The following is a 13,050-nucleotide window of genomic DNA, read 5'->3' as shown; positions in this document are numbered from 1 at the left end:
TTCCTCAGTCTTCTCAATTCCCGGACACCTAACAACTCTGTAATTTCTCAGGAGAGGTGTCTTCCTCCCTCCTGCCATCTGCGGGCTGGGTGGAACCGGGAGCGGCAGAGCTGTGAGAATGAACACATCTGCCCTCCTTACAAGGGAGGATGGGGTGCAGTTGGTAGAGCTGCACCCAGGAGGGGGCTGTCCCAACCACAGGAGGTAGGGAAAGAGAACATGCAGCCCATTTCAGGAAGAGGAACCCCCAGTCCTGGATGTGTAAATCGTCTGAGGGCCTGAAAACTGTCTCACCTCTACACATAACCTCTTGCCCCAAAGGGAGGCACCTAGATCGGCAGGGCACACTGGCAGACGAACAATAGAGATTTACCAAATGAGCAAGTATTTAAATTGAGCAATGTGCCAAAAACCAATCTGTGAGTTATGGATAAAAGACAAAAAACACCCAGATTTGCTAACTCCCAGATTCCTGTGACGCCATCCCTTCCAGATGGCCACTTCTCTCCAGTGCCATACTCTTCTTAGGGGTGTGTGCACATATGCGTGTTTTTATGTGTCTTTCCCCTACAAACACAACTACTCCCATTTTGCTGAACTGTACTGTGTGTTAAATTTTTTTTTAAAGATTTTATTTATTTATTCATGAGACACACACACACACACACACACACACACACACACACACAGAGGCAGAGACACAGGCAGAGGGAGAAGCAGGCTCCATACAGGGATCACCACGTGGGACTCGATCCCAGGTCCCCAGGATCACACACTGGGCGCTAAACTGCTGACCCACCCAGGCTGCCCTTAAATTTGTTTTTATCTGGCCCACCCCCCACCCCTGCTCCACCTTTCTTCTCCTCCGTGAGCAGAGAGATGAAAACTAGAAGCCCCTGGTTTACAGCCATCTCCCGAGGCTCCTTATCTGCCAACACTCCTACTGGCTACTTTGGAGAATATGTGGAAATGATTTTGTAAAGGGATCAAAGAAAAAAAAGCAACTCAGCAGTGACCCCAAAGCAAAAGCATGAAATCAACTCTCTGGACGGTCATTCCTGGGAAGGCCAGGAGCTGCCCTGTCTCCCTCTCCCTTTACTCCTTCTCTGTCCCATTATGTGTGAACCATATGAAACTGTCCCTTCCGTAGGACAAAGTTGGCCCCAGAGCAGCCACTTCAAATGGTTCCAGCTAATACATCTTAAAACTGGTTAAAATGAGAGTCAAGGGAGAATGGGGGGGTGGGGTGAAGGGAGTTCACAGGGAGGGTCAGGTGGGAGAGGGGAGGAAGGAAGGAAGGGGTTTTGCTCAGAACCAGAGCCTGGACCCCCCTCTAGCCGCAGCCGGCCTCCTCTCCTCACCCTGTGCCGGATGAGCTGTCTGGTCCAGGAGCTGTGTGCGCTTGTGTGTTGGGGGCGGGGGCCCCTGGATGATTGCATCAATCTGCTGGATCCTGAAGCTCCTCCCTCCATCACTGCCCCATAGGGAGACCGAGATTCTCTTTTGTTCTCAACCAGAGCACAGCTCACCAACTGCTCCGTCACAGCCCTCGCTGGCGAAGGGCGATGTACAGGTCCCTCCCTCCTTGCCAAGGGGGAGCCTCGTTAGCTGCTTGTGTCACCCCAGGGTATGCTCTGTGGACTATTTCTCATTCCTCCAGGCCACTAAATGAACGCTCGATGACATGTAGTGCTAGCCTTGTGTTATCTGCCTCTAATCTACACCTGAACATTGATTTGCTTCATGAGCCTTCAAAATTTTAAATATTATCATCCACCCCCAGGGGCTGGAAAGACATCTGTCTGGCTCATGAGTGGAGGACCCGACTTTGCAAAGAGGAGCCTAAGAAATGATGATGGCAATCATGGTGAAGTTTGAGGTCAGCCCAAAGCAGTGCTGCCTGACACCCTTCTGGCTCTGGTTTTATGAGGTGGCCTGGTGGCCTGGGAGGTCCCGGACAGAAGGTTCCTAACCCGAGTCCCTTAGTCTGCTTCCAGCTCCTGCACATGACTCCTCACTCCTGGCTGACACTGTACCTCCTGGTGAATTCAGACCAGACAGGAGCAGATGGCAGACCTGGTTTACACTTCAGTGGACAGGCCGGCAAAGCAAAGCAGACCATCCTTCTCAGTTGGGTAGATAGGGAACCAACTCTGGTTTTTTCTTTTTTCTTGGCAACATGTGCTTTGGGGGAATTCCTGGTTTATTTGGTAGAAAATAATCCCTTGTAATTTTTTTTTTTTTAACAGAACATCCTTAACCACAGACACAGCTGAGGATAGAGGGTGAGGGTGAGTGTGTATGTGGGGTGTGCACATGGAGAGATCCCAAGTCTGTTCATTTATTCTAGGTAGCACTATTAGAGTGTCAGACTTTTTATAGTTTTTTTTTTTAAGCCCATAATAGGCCAGAATATTTACTTTGCCCTCCATGCTGCCTGACTGGGGGCCCATAGCAACTTCCTGAACCTCTAAGCAGGAGTATCACCAGCAGCACGGTTCTCAAAGAAAAATGATCAGAAGGTTTAATCTGCTGTGGCTTGTTTCTTCCACATCTTATACCCTGAAGTTGACACCTGATGTGGAAATCCTTCACCACGTGTGTCACGTGTTCAGATCCTCACCAGACAGATTAGGAACTTAGAGAAATGAAATGACCTGGGTAAGTCCATCTTTGGTCAAGACCTGAGATTGGGGCGGGGGGGGTCGAAGGCTTTAATTCCAGTTGTTTCTGCTGCTGTTGCTGGGGACCAGCATAGGGACCAGCATAGGATCCATGTCCTGCGTCTTTATTATATATATATATATATATATATATATATATATATATATTATATATATATGGTGCAATGAAAGGAGGTCAGGAAATAACCCATGTTCAAGCTGTATACACTACTACTACTATGTGACCTCCAGCAAGTTATCTGACCTTCCTGAGTTTCTGTTTCCTTATCTGAATTAGTGCCGGCTTTATATAGTCAACATAAAAATTAAATAAGACATGCCCCAGCGACCGCTATGAGGAACTATAAAATGTGGTCAATCTTGTGGAGGACATCCAGTATTAAATCTGGGTAATTTGACTGTGTCCACAATCTTTTCTCTTGTTTAAATTATCTTCTCTCTATCCTTTAGAGATAACTGTCCAACAGAAATACAATGTCAACCACAAATGTGAATCCAATATGAAATAAAAATTTTTTAGTAGTCCAATTAAACCAGGTGTGATTAATTTCAATTAATCACATACTTTATTTCACCTAATTAATATACCCCAAATAGTTCATCTTCAACATGGAATCAGCAATATAAAAGAATTAACAAGGTGTTTTTGTTTTCATACGAAAACCTTCAGAATCTGGTATATATTTTACACTGACACCACGTGTCGGTTTGGATTGCCAATGTTTCAAATGCTGCCACTGCCGCTTCAGATCTTTCCCGATGTTTCTGTCGCCCGGCTTTCTCAGAATTAGGGACACTGTGTAATGTACAACAATAACCCAGCTACTATCTCTCATTCTCTGGGAAAAAATGCTGAAGTTTGCTCCACTTCTCAGAATCACAGGACACTGTTCCTCTATTTTAACAGAAGTGGATGGTTATAAAAGTGCTGCCAACGGCCACTGTGAGACTGGGTCAGAGGGAGAGGCACAACAGTCCAAGAATACTGGTGACATCACGGGACAGCTTCCTGGACAAAACAAAAAGTGGGGTTCCTTGTGGCAGTTGTGGGGTGGAGGGGATTCTGACTTGTAAAGCTCTATCATCTGAGGGAAGAGTTCCTGCCAGCAGAGCACAACATCTACTCATCTCCAGTGCTGGGGTAAAACCCTGAAAAGTGTTGAAGGCACATGTCTGTTTTTCCTGTGCTGGCCTGTCTTCCTGTATGAAAGGATGCCACATAATGTCATAAGCCTCAGGAGAACCAGGTGTGATTCCTAATAAGGAAGGGCCACACCTCAGCCATTCCAATCTAGTGAAAAATCTATTCTATTTTTAAGAAATTCAAGAGAAAGAGTCCAGGATCTTCCTTATACTGCTTCTAGGACTCCATCTATTGACCTTCACTGTCAGGAAATTATTCTTCGTCTTATTTAAATGATTCTCACTAAGGCTAAAAAGGACATTTCCCTTTCTTGGCTTTCAAAATATGCAGGAGAAAAATGGAGAAACTAATTTTAAAGGAATAACCATATGAAGATAAGACTTGAGAATTTTACTTTAATACAAAACATTCACAACACTCTCTTAGCTGGCTACATAAGCATCAGGAGGAGGCTGACAGGCATACATAATGGCAGCCTCTCTCATTCTTTTTTTTTTTTTTTAAGATTTTATTTATTTATTCATGAGAGACAGTGAGAGGCAGAGACATAGGCAGAGGGAGAAGCAGGCTCCCTGTGGGGAACACAAAGTGGGACTCGATCCCAGGGCCCTGGGATCATGACCTGAGCCAAAGGCAGACACTCAACCACTGAGCCACCCGGGTGCCCCCTCTCTCATTCTGATGCTGGCTTTTTTTGAGTACATTTCTAATTGGTTGAAACAGTTTTGGGCAACAGGGCAAATAACACTGTCTCCTGTTTCTAGGTTGGATGGGAGGGATCTAGCTGGACACCTGCCACATAGAGATGACCAAGGTTGGAGGCTTGGTTTTGTTACTGAAAGTTCACATCATCATTCCCCTGCTGTCCTTAAGTGGAATTTAAGGATTTAAGGAGAACCTTCCAAATATTAAATCCTAGTATGTGTACTCTTGACCTTTGCCCTTACCCCTGTAAGGGTAATGTGGGATTTACTCAGGGCAATCAGGGATTTGGAAGCACAGATTCCTCTCAGTAATCTCAAAGGGCTTTGTAAGAAGCATTAACTGTTGAGATTATGGCCATTTTGCTCCATAACTCGAAGAAGGGAAATGCTAGTCACAGGGGCCAGGTCTCTGCCACCATAGGAAATGATCTGTTTGGGTGTCTGGTTACCAGAATCCATCTGGTGGGAGGGAGGGGGGAAGAATCCTTATTAGTTGCTAATTCCAAGACATCTCACTTTTCTTTTATGCTGCTGGAGTTTTATGAGATGTTGCCTTCGATGCATCTCTTACCTAGTGGCTGAAAAACTAGACCTCCCACTCCTGCTGCTATTTCTAATGTCAACCACTCTTGTGTAAACTCACTTGCTTCTCTGTGGGAGAGAAAACACCTCCTCCAATCCTGCCTCTCCATCTTACAAACCTGGTCAGGTAAACACCCACCCACCCCATCTCCGTAAACCCAGATCAGAAGACAGAGAAGGGGGGCAGCCCAGGTGGCTTAGCAGTTTAGCGCTGTCTTCAGCCCAGGGCGTGATCCTGGAAACCTGGGATCAAGTCCCACGTCGGGCTCCCTTCGTGGAGCCTACTTCTTTCCTCTGCCTGTGTCTCTGCCTCCCTCTCTGTGTGTCTCTCATGAATAAATAATTAAGATCTTTAAAAAAAAAAAAGAAGAAGACAGAGAAGGGCGCTTCTTCATCTAAAGCTCATTACAAATAGGCTGAAATACTTCACAGCGACAACAGCAAAACCTTCTGCAGTTAATGTACTTTGATGACTAAAGTATAAATGAACCTGCAAGGTTGTCACTCTCTGGACATACAGTATCAAAAAGACAAGTATGGGACCCAAATGTTCTATGAAAAACTAGCACTGGTCCAAATGAACTCAAGAGGGATTCCCTTTAAGAAAGGATTGTCAAAAGAACATAATCCTGGACAAGGGAACTTTGTAGAGGAGAAAGAAAAGTCATATTTAACTTGGTGTCCGGCCAATAGTTTTAACCTTGCTCCTCTGTATTTTGCTGAAGTCTGCTTTGTAATAATGCCGAAAGGAGTTCAGAAGTGTTCCTTTTTCTATCTATGGTTTTTTGTGCTAAACGAAATCCCCTGCCAAGCAATTGGTTCTATGACAAAAAGTCCTTAGGGGAAATAATACCAAGGCATTTTGGGATTAGCCTGTTCTTTCATTCCACAAGGATTTGTTTAGTGACATTTGTGCCAGGCATGGGGCTGGGTGCTGGGTATACACAGTGACCACAGCGTAGACCCAGCCCTCCAACCACTGGTGGCTCTGGGCAACAAGGTAAACAGGCAAGGACAGTGAGCTGTGACATTGAGTTGTGACAGTGCTGTGAAAGGGATGTTTGGGGGTGGGGGGACTCAGCTAAGAACCAGACTTGGGAGGAACAGCAGGTAGAGCCAAGAGCTTGGGGGAAAAAGCATCTTCTAGGCTGTGAACTGGAGGCTTGGCAGAAACCAGCCAGGCATAGAGGTGCAAGCACGGGAAGCAGAGTTCTAGAAAGAGGGAGTAACATGTGACATGTATTCCAAAGAGGGTGGGAAGAGTATGACTTCTCTTGCTTGGCTTAATTCGACATCTTCTGGATTGTGAAGGGCTGAGGATGACCCTTCCAAAGCTATGAACAGAAGCAACTAAGTATCTTTTCTGTGATTCAAGTCCACCTTCCAATGCCCTGACTCACATCTTCCCCTGACACACCATACTTCACAGCCACTTGGAAGTCTCGTTTCCTGTTTCAGAGACTGGCTGCTTTCTAAGCCTCTAAGAGTTGATTTAAAAAAAAATAAGTATCGAAAAAACACTGGGGCACTCACCTATAAATTCTTCATGCTGATTCTTAACAACTGAAAGCTCCACTTTGTGATTTCGCTAACAGGAGAAATCTTGCTCACTTCACAGCTACTATCTACTGCCTCACCTCCCCCCCTAAATCCAAACCACAAGTTTGACTCTTAATAAGACCACAGGTCTTGGAACCTAGCCTAATAAGGTCATAATCCAAAACACGGGAGAACTCTATATACAGGGATAAATTAATGACATTTACTGGTAATAGCAGAAACGGTAAAACAAACAAAAGCCTTAAATGTACCCAAATGGGTGAACGATTAGACAATAATGGTATATCCATTTCTGGAATTTATGCTGATATTAACAAAGATGAACTTAAATAACTTGGAAAATGCCAATAAAACGCAATGTTAGGAAAAATAAAATACAATTACACATTACAATACAACCATGTAAGAAACAGAAGTATGAAAAACGCTGGAAAGAAATTTGCTGAAATGAAGCTAGCAGGTGAGTGAGTGCTGTGATTATGAGCTTTTCCCTACTTTCTCTGTTCCCTACGTTGCCTTTATAATTTAAATCTAATTTAAAGTATTAACTTCTTTAAGTTAGCAATTTGAACATTTTCAAATCCAAGGGAACATGAGATAAGAGTAGTTCTCTGTGAAAATCTTCCCATTGCAGCAATATCATCCCTCCCCAGGGAATGAGGATGCAGGTGTCATTTCAACCTACTGATGAACTACAACTTCTTTGGCAAAGTGTTCTGGATAATGAGGAGCACTGCCCTAAGACTGTGGTAGACATTTGAGCATTTCAAGCAAATACAGATATAAAAGTTGGAGTTCAACAACAGATTTGGAATTAAGGTTCTTTAAATCACGATGGGCAGCTTCGTGATTCTTTAGGGCTCTAAGTAAAATGATTTCTTTCAAGAGTCAGCTGAACGAGACCAGGATCTCTGATTTCAGTCAGAATCAGACTTCTCTGACTCTGATGGGTGTGCAGTTTGGAGATGGACTGAATGATTTCCTGCTGTCCATGGACACATAGATGTTCAAGGGTGACACAATGTGGACACACGGGATGAGGGTTACTCAGCCCTCGGAGGGGAGACAGAGCCAAGAGACTGCCTCTCTTTCCCCACACCCATGAAAGATGACCCTGAAAACAGCAAATGGTTTTCCACCCCTCTCCAAGTAGCAAAGATGACCAAATCAGCTCCAGTTGCAGCAAGACGGATTTACGTTATATTATAGTGAACTCCTGCAAGTAGAAATCGCTAATGGCAGTCCAGGAATTTCCTTTTCTCGAGATGTGCAACAATAGGTTAGATATACATCTGGCCTTGAATGCCTTAGGCGTGGTGTACAAGAAACAGAATGATCAAAAATAGCACTCACACACAGAAATGCCATGGTGCGCCGCCCTTCTCTATCTCTACCAGATACCAATTTAAAAAACATTTTATTCTTCCCCACCCATCGGCTGAATTGGGAGTCTAAACCGCACCAGCCTCAGAAGAAACTTAAAACGTTGGCCAAAAGTCATTTACCTGTACTAGGAGTTCCAGCTTCCGGTCATCGAGAAGATGTACTTGACATCGACGGCCCTCCGTCATCTACAAAGAAAGACAAATGATGGTCACTGAGGGTCTGGCAGCCTGACAAAGGGTGAGCAGGGCCCCTGTGCTGGACTCCACCAGGCAAAACTTGCCCTGGGAGATGGAGCCAGACAATGCCAAGGAGTGGCAGGACTGGTTCATTCCTTCCTTCCTTCAAAAATACTTATGGAGCACTTCCTACGTGCCAGGCACTATTCTGGGAGCTGGGTGCACAGCGGCACATGAGACAAGGTTCCTGTCCGCAGGGAGCTTACATTCTTAAGGGGGAGATCTAAAATAAATTAGCAAACACATTCCTAACCTAACACCAGCTGGTGATAAGTGTTTCATGCTTTAATCATTCTTCCATTCAATAATTTTATCCCCACACATTAGGGACAGATTTCAGTATCTGGGCTCTGCCACCTTGTCCCCTTTACTGAGCACCCTGGAGCAGATGAGCACCCCTCTGGGAACTGCATCTGATTTCTGGGAACTCCTTTTCCTCAGAATTTCTGTGTTAATCGTTTATTACCTAGTCCCTCCAGTGTTTTCACCTGTGATAGAGGAACCCAGGAGCCAGTCACGGCTATACCTGACCCCTAACCCTTGCTCCTTTCCCTACTCACACTGCTGGCGACATAAGAGAAAGAGCACCCCGAAAGGCCTGGGGAGACCCAGGTCAGATCTTGGCTGCAAGGCTTTGGACAAGTGTCCCTTCATCTCTGCAGCCCCGTCTCATATACAAAAGGGAGTGGGCTGAGCCCAGGGAAGTGCTGCTGAAATGTTGAATCATTGGCTTTCTGGGAGGAAAAAGCCTTAATTCGTAGCATTTGCTAGTGCCCTGGCAATGCTCTCAAAGGAAATCCTTTAAAGAATGAGGCTTCTCATTGATGTCAGCTGGCCACCACTTTAACCAAAACTTGTCCCGCCACACTCCAGATACTTTCACTGGGTCTGATTTTAAGCTACCGTCCTGACAAACATATCTTCTACACATACTGTAGACTTAAATAAGCCCAGGGGCGTGGATGATAGTATAGTCAAATAATTAGGGAATTTTCTATCCGTTAGTGATGGGTTTGGAGTACTTATTACCTTTGTTTTTAATGTACTCTAAATTCATAGAATTTGATTTTAATAATGATGATGTTTTACCACCGGCACGCAGAATTCCCCAAGATGTACCAACTGGCTCTCACAACAGGGAAGAGCTGGCTCTAACCTCACCGTCTAGACCAGAAGACCCAGAAGCTTCCTTCTGGTCTGTGTATTTTTCTATGACTCCAGAGCCCCCAATGAAACCACCTTTTTTGCCCACTGCACGCAGCTCAAGGGGAGGGAAGCACATGAGCAGATCCTGGCCTCATCTCATTACAGCCACCGCAGTCCCTTCTCACGAGCACTTTCTCCAGGAATGACACAATAGGTAGCATCTTCTCTTCCTGTTTAACAGGGATTGCCCGCTGTCAGCATGTCCAAAGCTGGCAGGGACTCCTGTGGGAAAATTCTTATTCCTTCCTCAGAAGGAGCCAACCCTTCCAACTACCAACGAGTCAGATTTCCCTAGTTCTGGGATCTTAACCAAAATAGCACACGTGCTTGGATGGAGCCAAAATAAAGTCTCTTGAATCTGAGTTATAAGGATGACCTAGCAGTCCTCAGCTCTGGAAAATGCACCAAGAGAAGTTTCACCTACTCACTGGCACTTCAACAGAGGTTAAAATAGAGTAAAAACCAAGGAAACCTTCACTCCAAGGGTCTGCCATTTTGCACATATATGCTGAAGCTGGTGGCCATGGACAAGAGATGGGTCTATGAAAACTCCAATTCATTCTTTGAACTCTTAACTCTGTTCACTGCCTTAAAAGGAGAATGGGCTCCAATCCCATTAGAATCCACCAACTTTGCACATAGGAGGCATCCTAGCTGATAGACTTAATTTTTAAAAATCCATCAGCTTCAAAAAATAAATAAGTGGGCAGACATTATAATAAAAAGTTCCTGCTGTATGCTGGCAAATCAAACTTAAATAAAAACAAATGTTAAAAAAAAAAAAAAGAGCTCCTGCACGGCAAAGGAAACCATCAACAAAATGAAAAGACAACCTACTAAATGGAAGAAAATACTTTCCAATCATATATCTGAAAAAGGGTTAATAACTAATTTTTTTTTCTTTTTAGATTTTATTTATTCATGAGAGCCAGAGAGAGAGGCAGAGACACAGGCAAAGGGAGAAGCAGGCTCCATTCAGGGAGCCTGACATGGGACTCGATCCCAGGACTCCAGGATCACACCCTGGGCCAAAGGCAGACAGTCAACCGCTGAGCCACTCAGGCATCCCATAATTATTAATAAATATATAACAAATGCAGATGACTCAATAGCAAAGCCCCAAACGATCCTATTAAACAAAATGGGCAAAGGATCTGAATAGACACTTCCCCAAAGAAGACATACAGACGGCCAACAGACATATGAAAAGATGCTCGACATCACTCATCATCAGGCAAATACAAATTAAAACTACAATGAGTTATCAACCTCGCATGTGTTAGAATGGCTATTATGAAAAAGTCAAGCAATAACAAGCATTGATGAGGATGTGGAGTAAAGGGAACCCTCATGCACTGCTGGTGGGAATGTCCCATTACTGTAGCCGCTGTGGAAACCAGTACGGAGGGTCCTCAAAAAATTAAAAATGAAGCCACCATATGATCCAGGAATTTCAATTCTGGGTATTTACCTGAAGAAGAGGAGAACACTAATTCAAAAAGATAAATGTTGCCCCATTTTCACTGCAGCATTCTGTATGATTGGTAAGACACAGAAACCAAAGTGTCCATTGGTGGATAAACGGATAAAGAATAGGTGGTGTAGGTACACAGTGGAATATTATTCAGCTAAAGAAAGAAGAAAATCTTGCCATTGGTGACACCATGGATAGTGTCCTGAGGGCATGATGCTAAGTGAAATTAAGTCAGAGGAAGACAAATGATCTCATGTGGAATCTAAATAAACAAAACACCAAATTCGTGGATACAGAGAACAGACTGGTAGTTGCCAGAGCTGGGGTGTGAGAGGAGTGAGGGAAATTGGTGAAACGAGTCCAAAGTGTAAAAGGTACAGATTTCCAGCAGTTCAGCTCTTAATTGTAAGAACCGAAAGTTAAGACAGTGGAAGTTCAAGGAAGAAAAGTGCTACAACCATCCAGCATACTATTATGAAATTCCTTTACAGACATTTATTACAGGTTTCAGAAAATTCTCTGAAGGGCGGGGACGGAAGAGAATTTTTTTTAAAAAATGCTGCTGGCCCTTAGCATCTTTAGAACCCACAGTTTTAAGCTTCATTTAATCCTAAAAAGCTAAGGATATAAACACGTAACACGTTCTTGACTTCCTTAACCACATTCAAATAAATCTGATAAAAACAAAGGGAAGTTGGTATCGCCAAGGCATTACTGTATCAAATGAAGTTTTAACTGCAATCATAAAGAGGTAGCATATCATTTTCTCAAAATATTTCAAAGCACACAAAGCATGACATGACACCGAGTGCATAGCCATACCTAGAAGTTTACTGTGAGGCTCTCATTTTCATCTGAAAAAGAAAATTCTCATTCCGTTAAATAATCTCACCTTATCTGCTCAGCAGTTGAAGGAATAAACTATACACCAAGATGTTAAGATCTACTCAGAGTTTTCCAAGCTCATTCTTCTCTTAAAAAAAAAAAAAAAGCCTCAATTTTCAGTTCTGGGGAATTTTTTAAATAAGCATGCTCCCTATTTTAAACAGGAGAATTTATAAGCTGCCTCTCTTTTGGAAGGCAAAACGTCCCTGAAAAAAAGGCAGTCCAGAGAAGTGCGTCCAAACGGAAACTCAACTTTGAATCATCATGTTTTTGAAAGTACGCCTGTCTTTTGACGGTGCTGCTGGTTTTGTTTTTTTTTTTTTTTCTCAAAGGGGGGGATGGTTTGTTGTTTCATATTGAAGGAAGACTGGAGTATCCTGTTCTCATCAGTTGAGAAAAGGTTTACCATTCTGGGTGTGTACGGGGACAGAGTGGACATCTGTAGCTTTGTCTGGCTTTCCACGCATACTGAAATTTTCTTTTGAATACTAACAATTGTAAAATAATACTGCTTTGCTTGTTTTCATTTTCAGCTGCTCATGCACAATTGCAGCATTGGCATCCCCCTCAGAGGAAATCCTTTTGGAGAACAAGGCTTCTTGTAGATGTCAGCTGGCTACCACTCCAACAGAAATCGTCTTGCTACAATACAATTCTACACCAAGCACGGGCCTGCCAAATGCACTGTGATTCCAAAGGATACACAGAAAAGTGTTATTTTGGAAGTGAGGTGTCCACTCCATTGATCCAACTTTGCTGTTAAGACACACACGGAATCAGGAAGGTTATTCATAAACAGAGAAATGCATATACGATACTAGCTTAAGTGAGCATAGCAGAATATGAAATGCTATGTGGACTGTACTATAAAGGCGGCCAATAAAATTACCATGCATTTGGACAGGAATTGGGAGACAAAAATAAAATAAATAGCTGATGTGCTAGGGGAGTAGGCTAATGGGTAGTTCCCTCCCATCCCATCCAAACACTTTTTTTTTTTTTTTCAGTTAAAAAATTTAGAAAAAAGAAACTTTATCTCGAAAAATGAACGACAGTATTTGAGGTCAGCCATAGGAAAAGGATCTTGAGAAGCTTTGTTCCCAATGAATTCGTTTTAGATTGCCTATGGTTTTAACGTATCAAATCAAATCAATTAGTTTACGAATGAGAATTACAATTGTCACACAGG

General features: G+C 43.5%; 1 protein-coding gene across 4 annotated transcripts in view; it reads right to left on the bottom strand.

Moving 5' to 3' along the window:
- FRMD4A (FERM domain containing 4A) overlaps positions 1-13,050 on the bottom strand; it is a 319,692-nt gene that overhangs the window by 185,417 nt on the left and 121,225 nt on the right. For all 4 annotated transcript variants that reach the window (XM_041767383.1, XM_041767382.1, XM_041767386.1 and 1 more), the window contains exon 2: positions 8,180-8,245. In XM_041767383.1, the coding sequence (XP_041623317.1) occupies positions 8,180-8,245 (66 nt within the window). The remainder of the gene's footprint in view (positions 1-8,179; positions 8,246-13,050) is intronic.

This window comes from Vulpes lagopus, chromosome 8 (genome assembly GCF_018345385.1).
Source record: "Vulpes lagopus strain Blue_001 chromosome 8, ASM1834538v1, whole genome shotgun sequence".
NCBI lineage: Eukaryota > Metazoa > Chordata > Mammalia > Carnivora > Canidae > Vulpes > Vulpes lagopus.
Note: the sequence above shows the minus strand (reverse complement) of the source record. Positions and strands in the feature narration are given on the sequence as shown.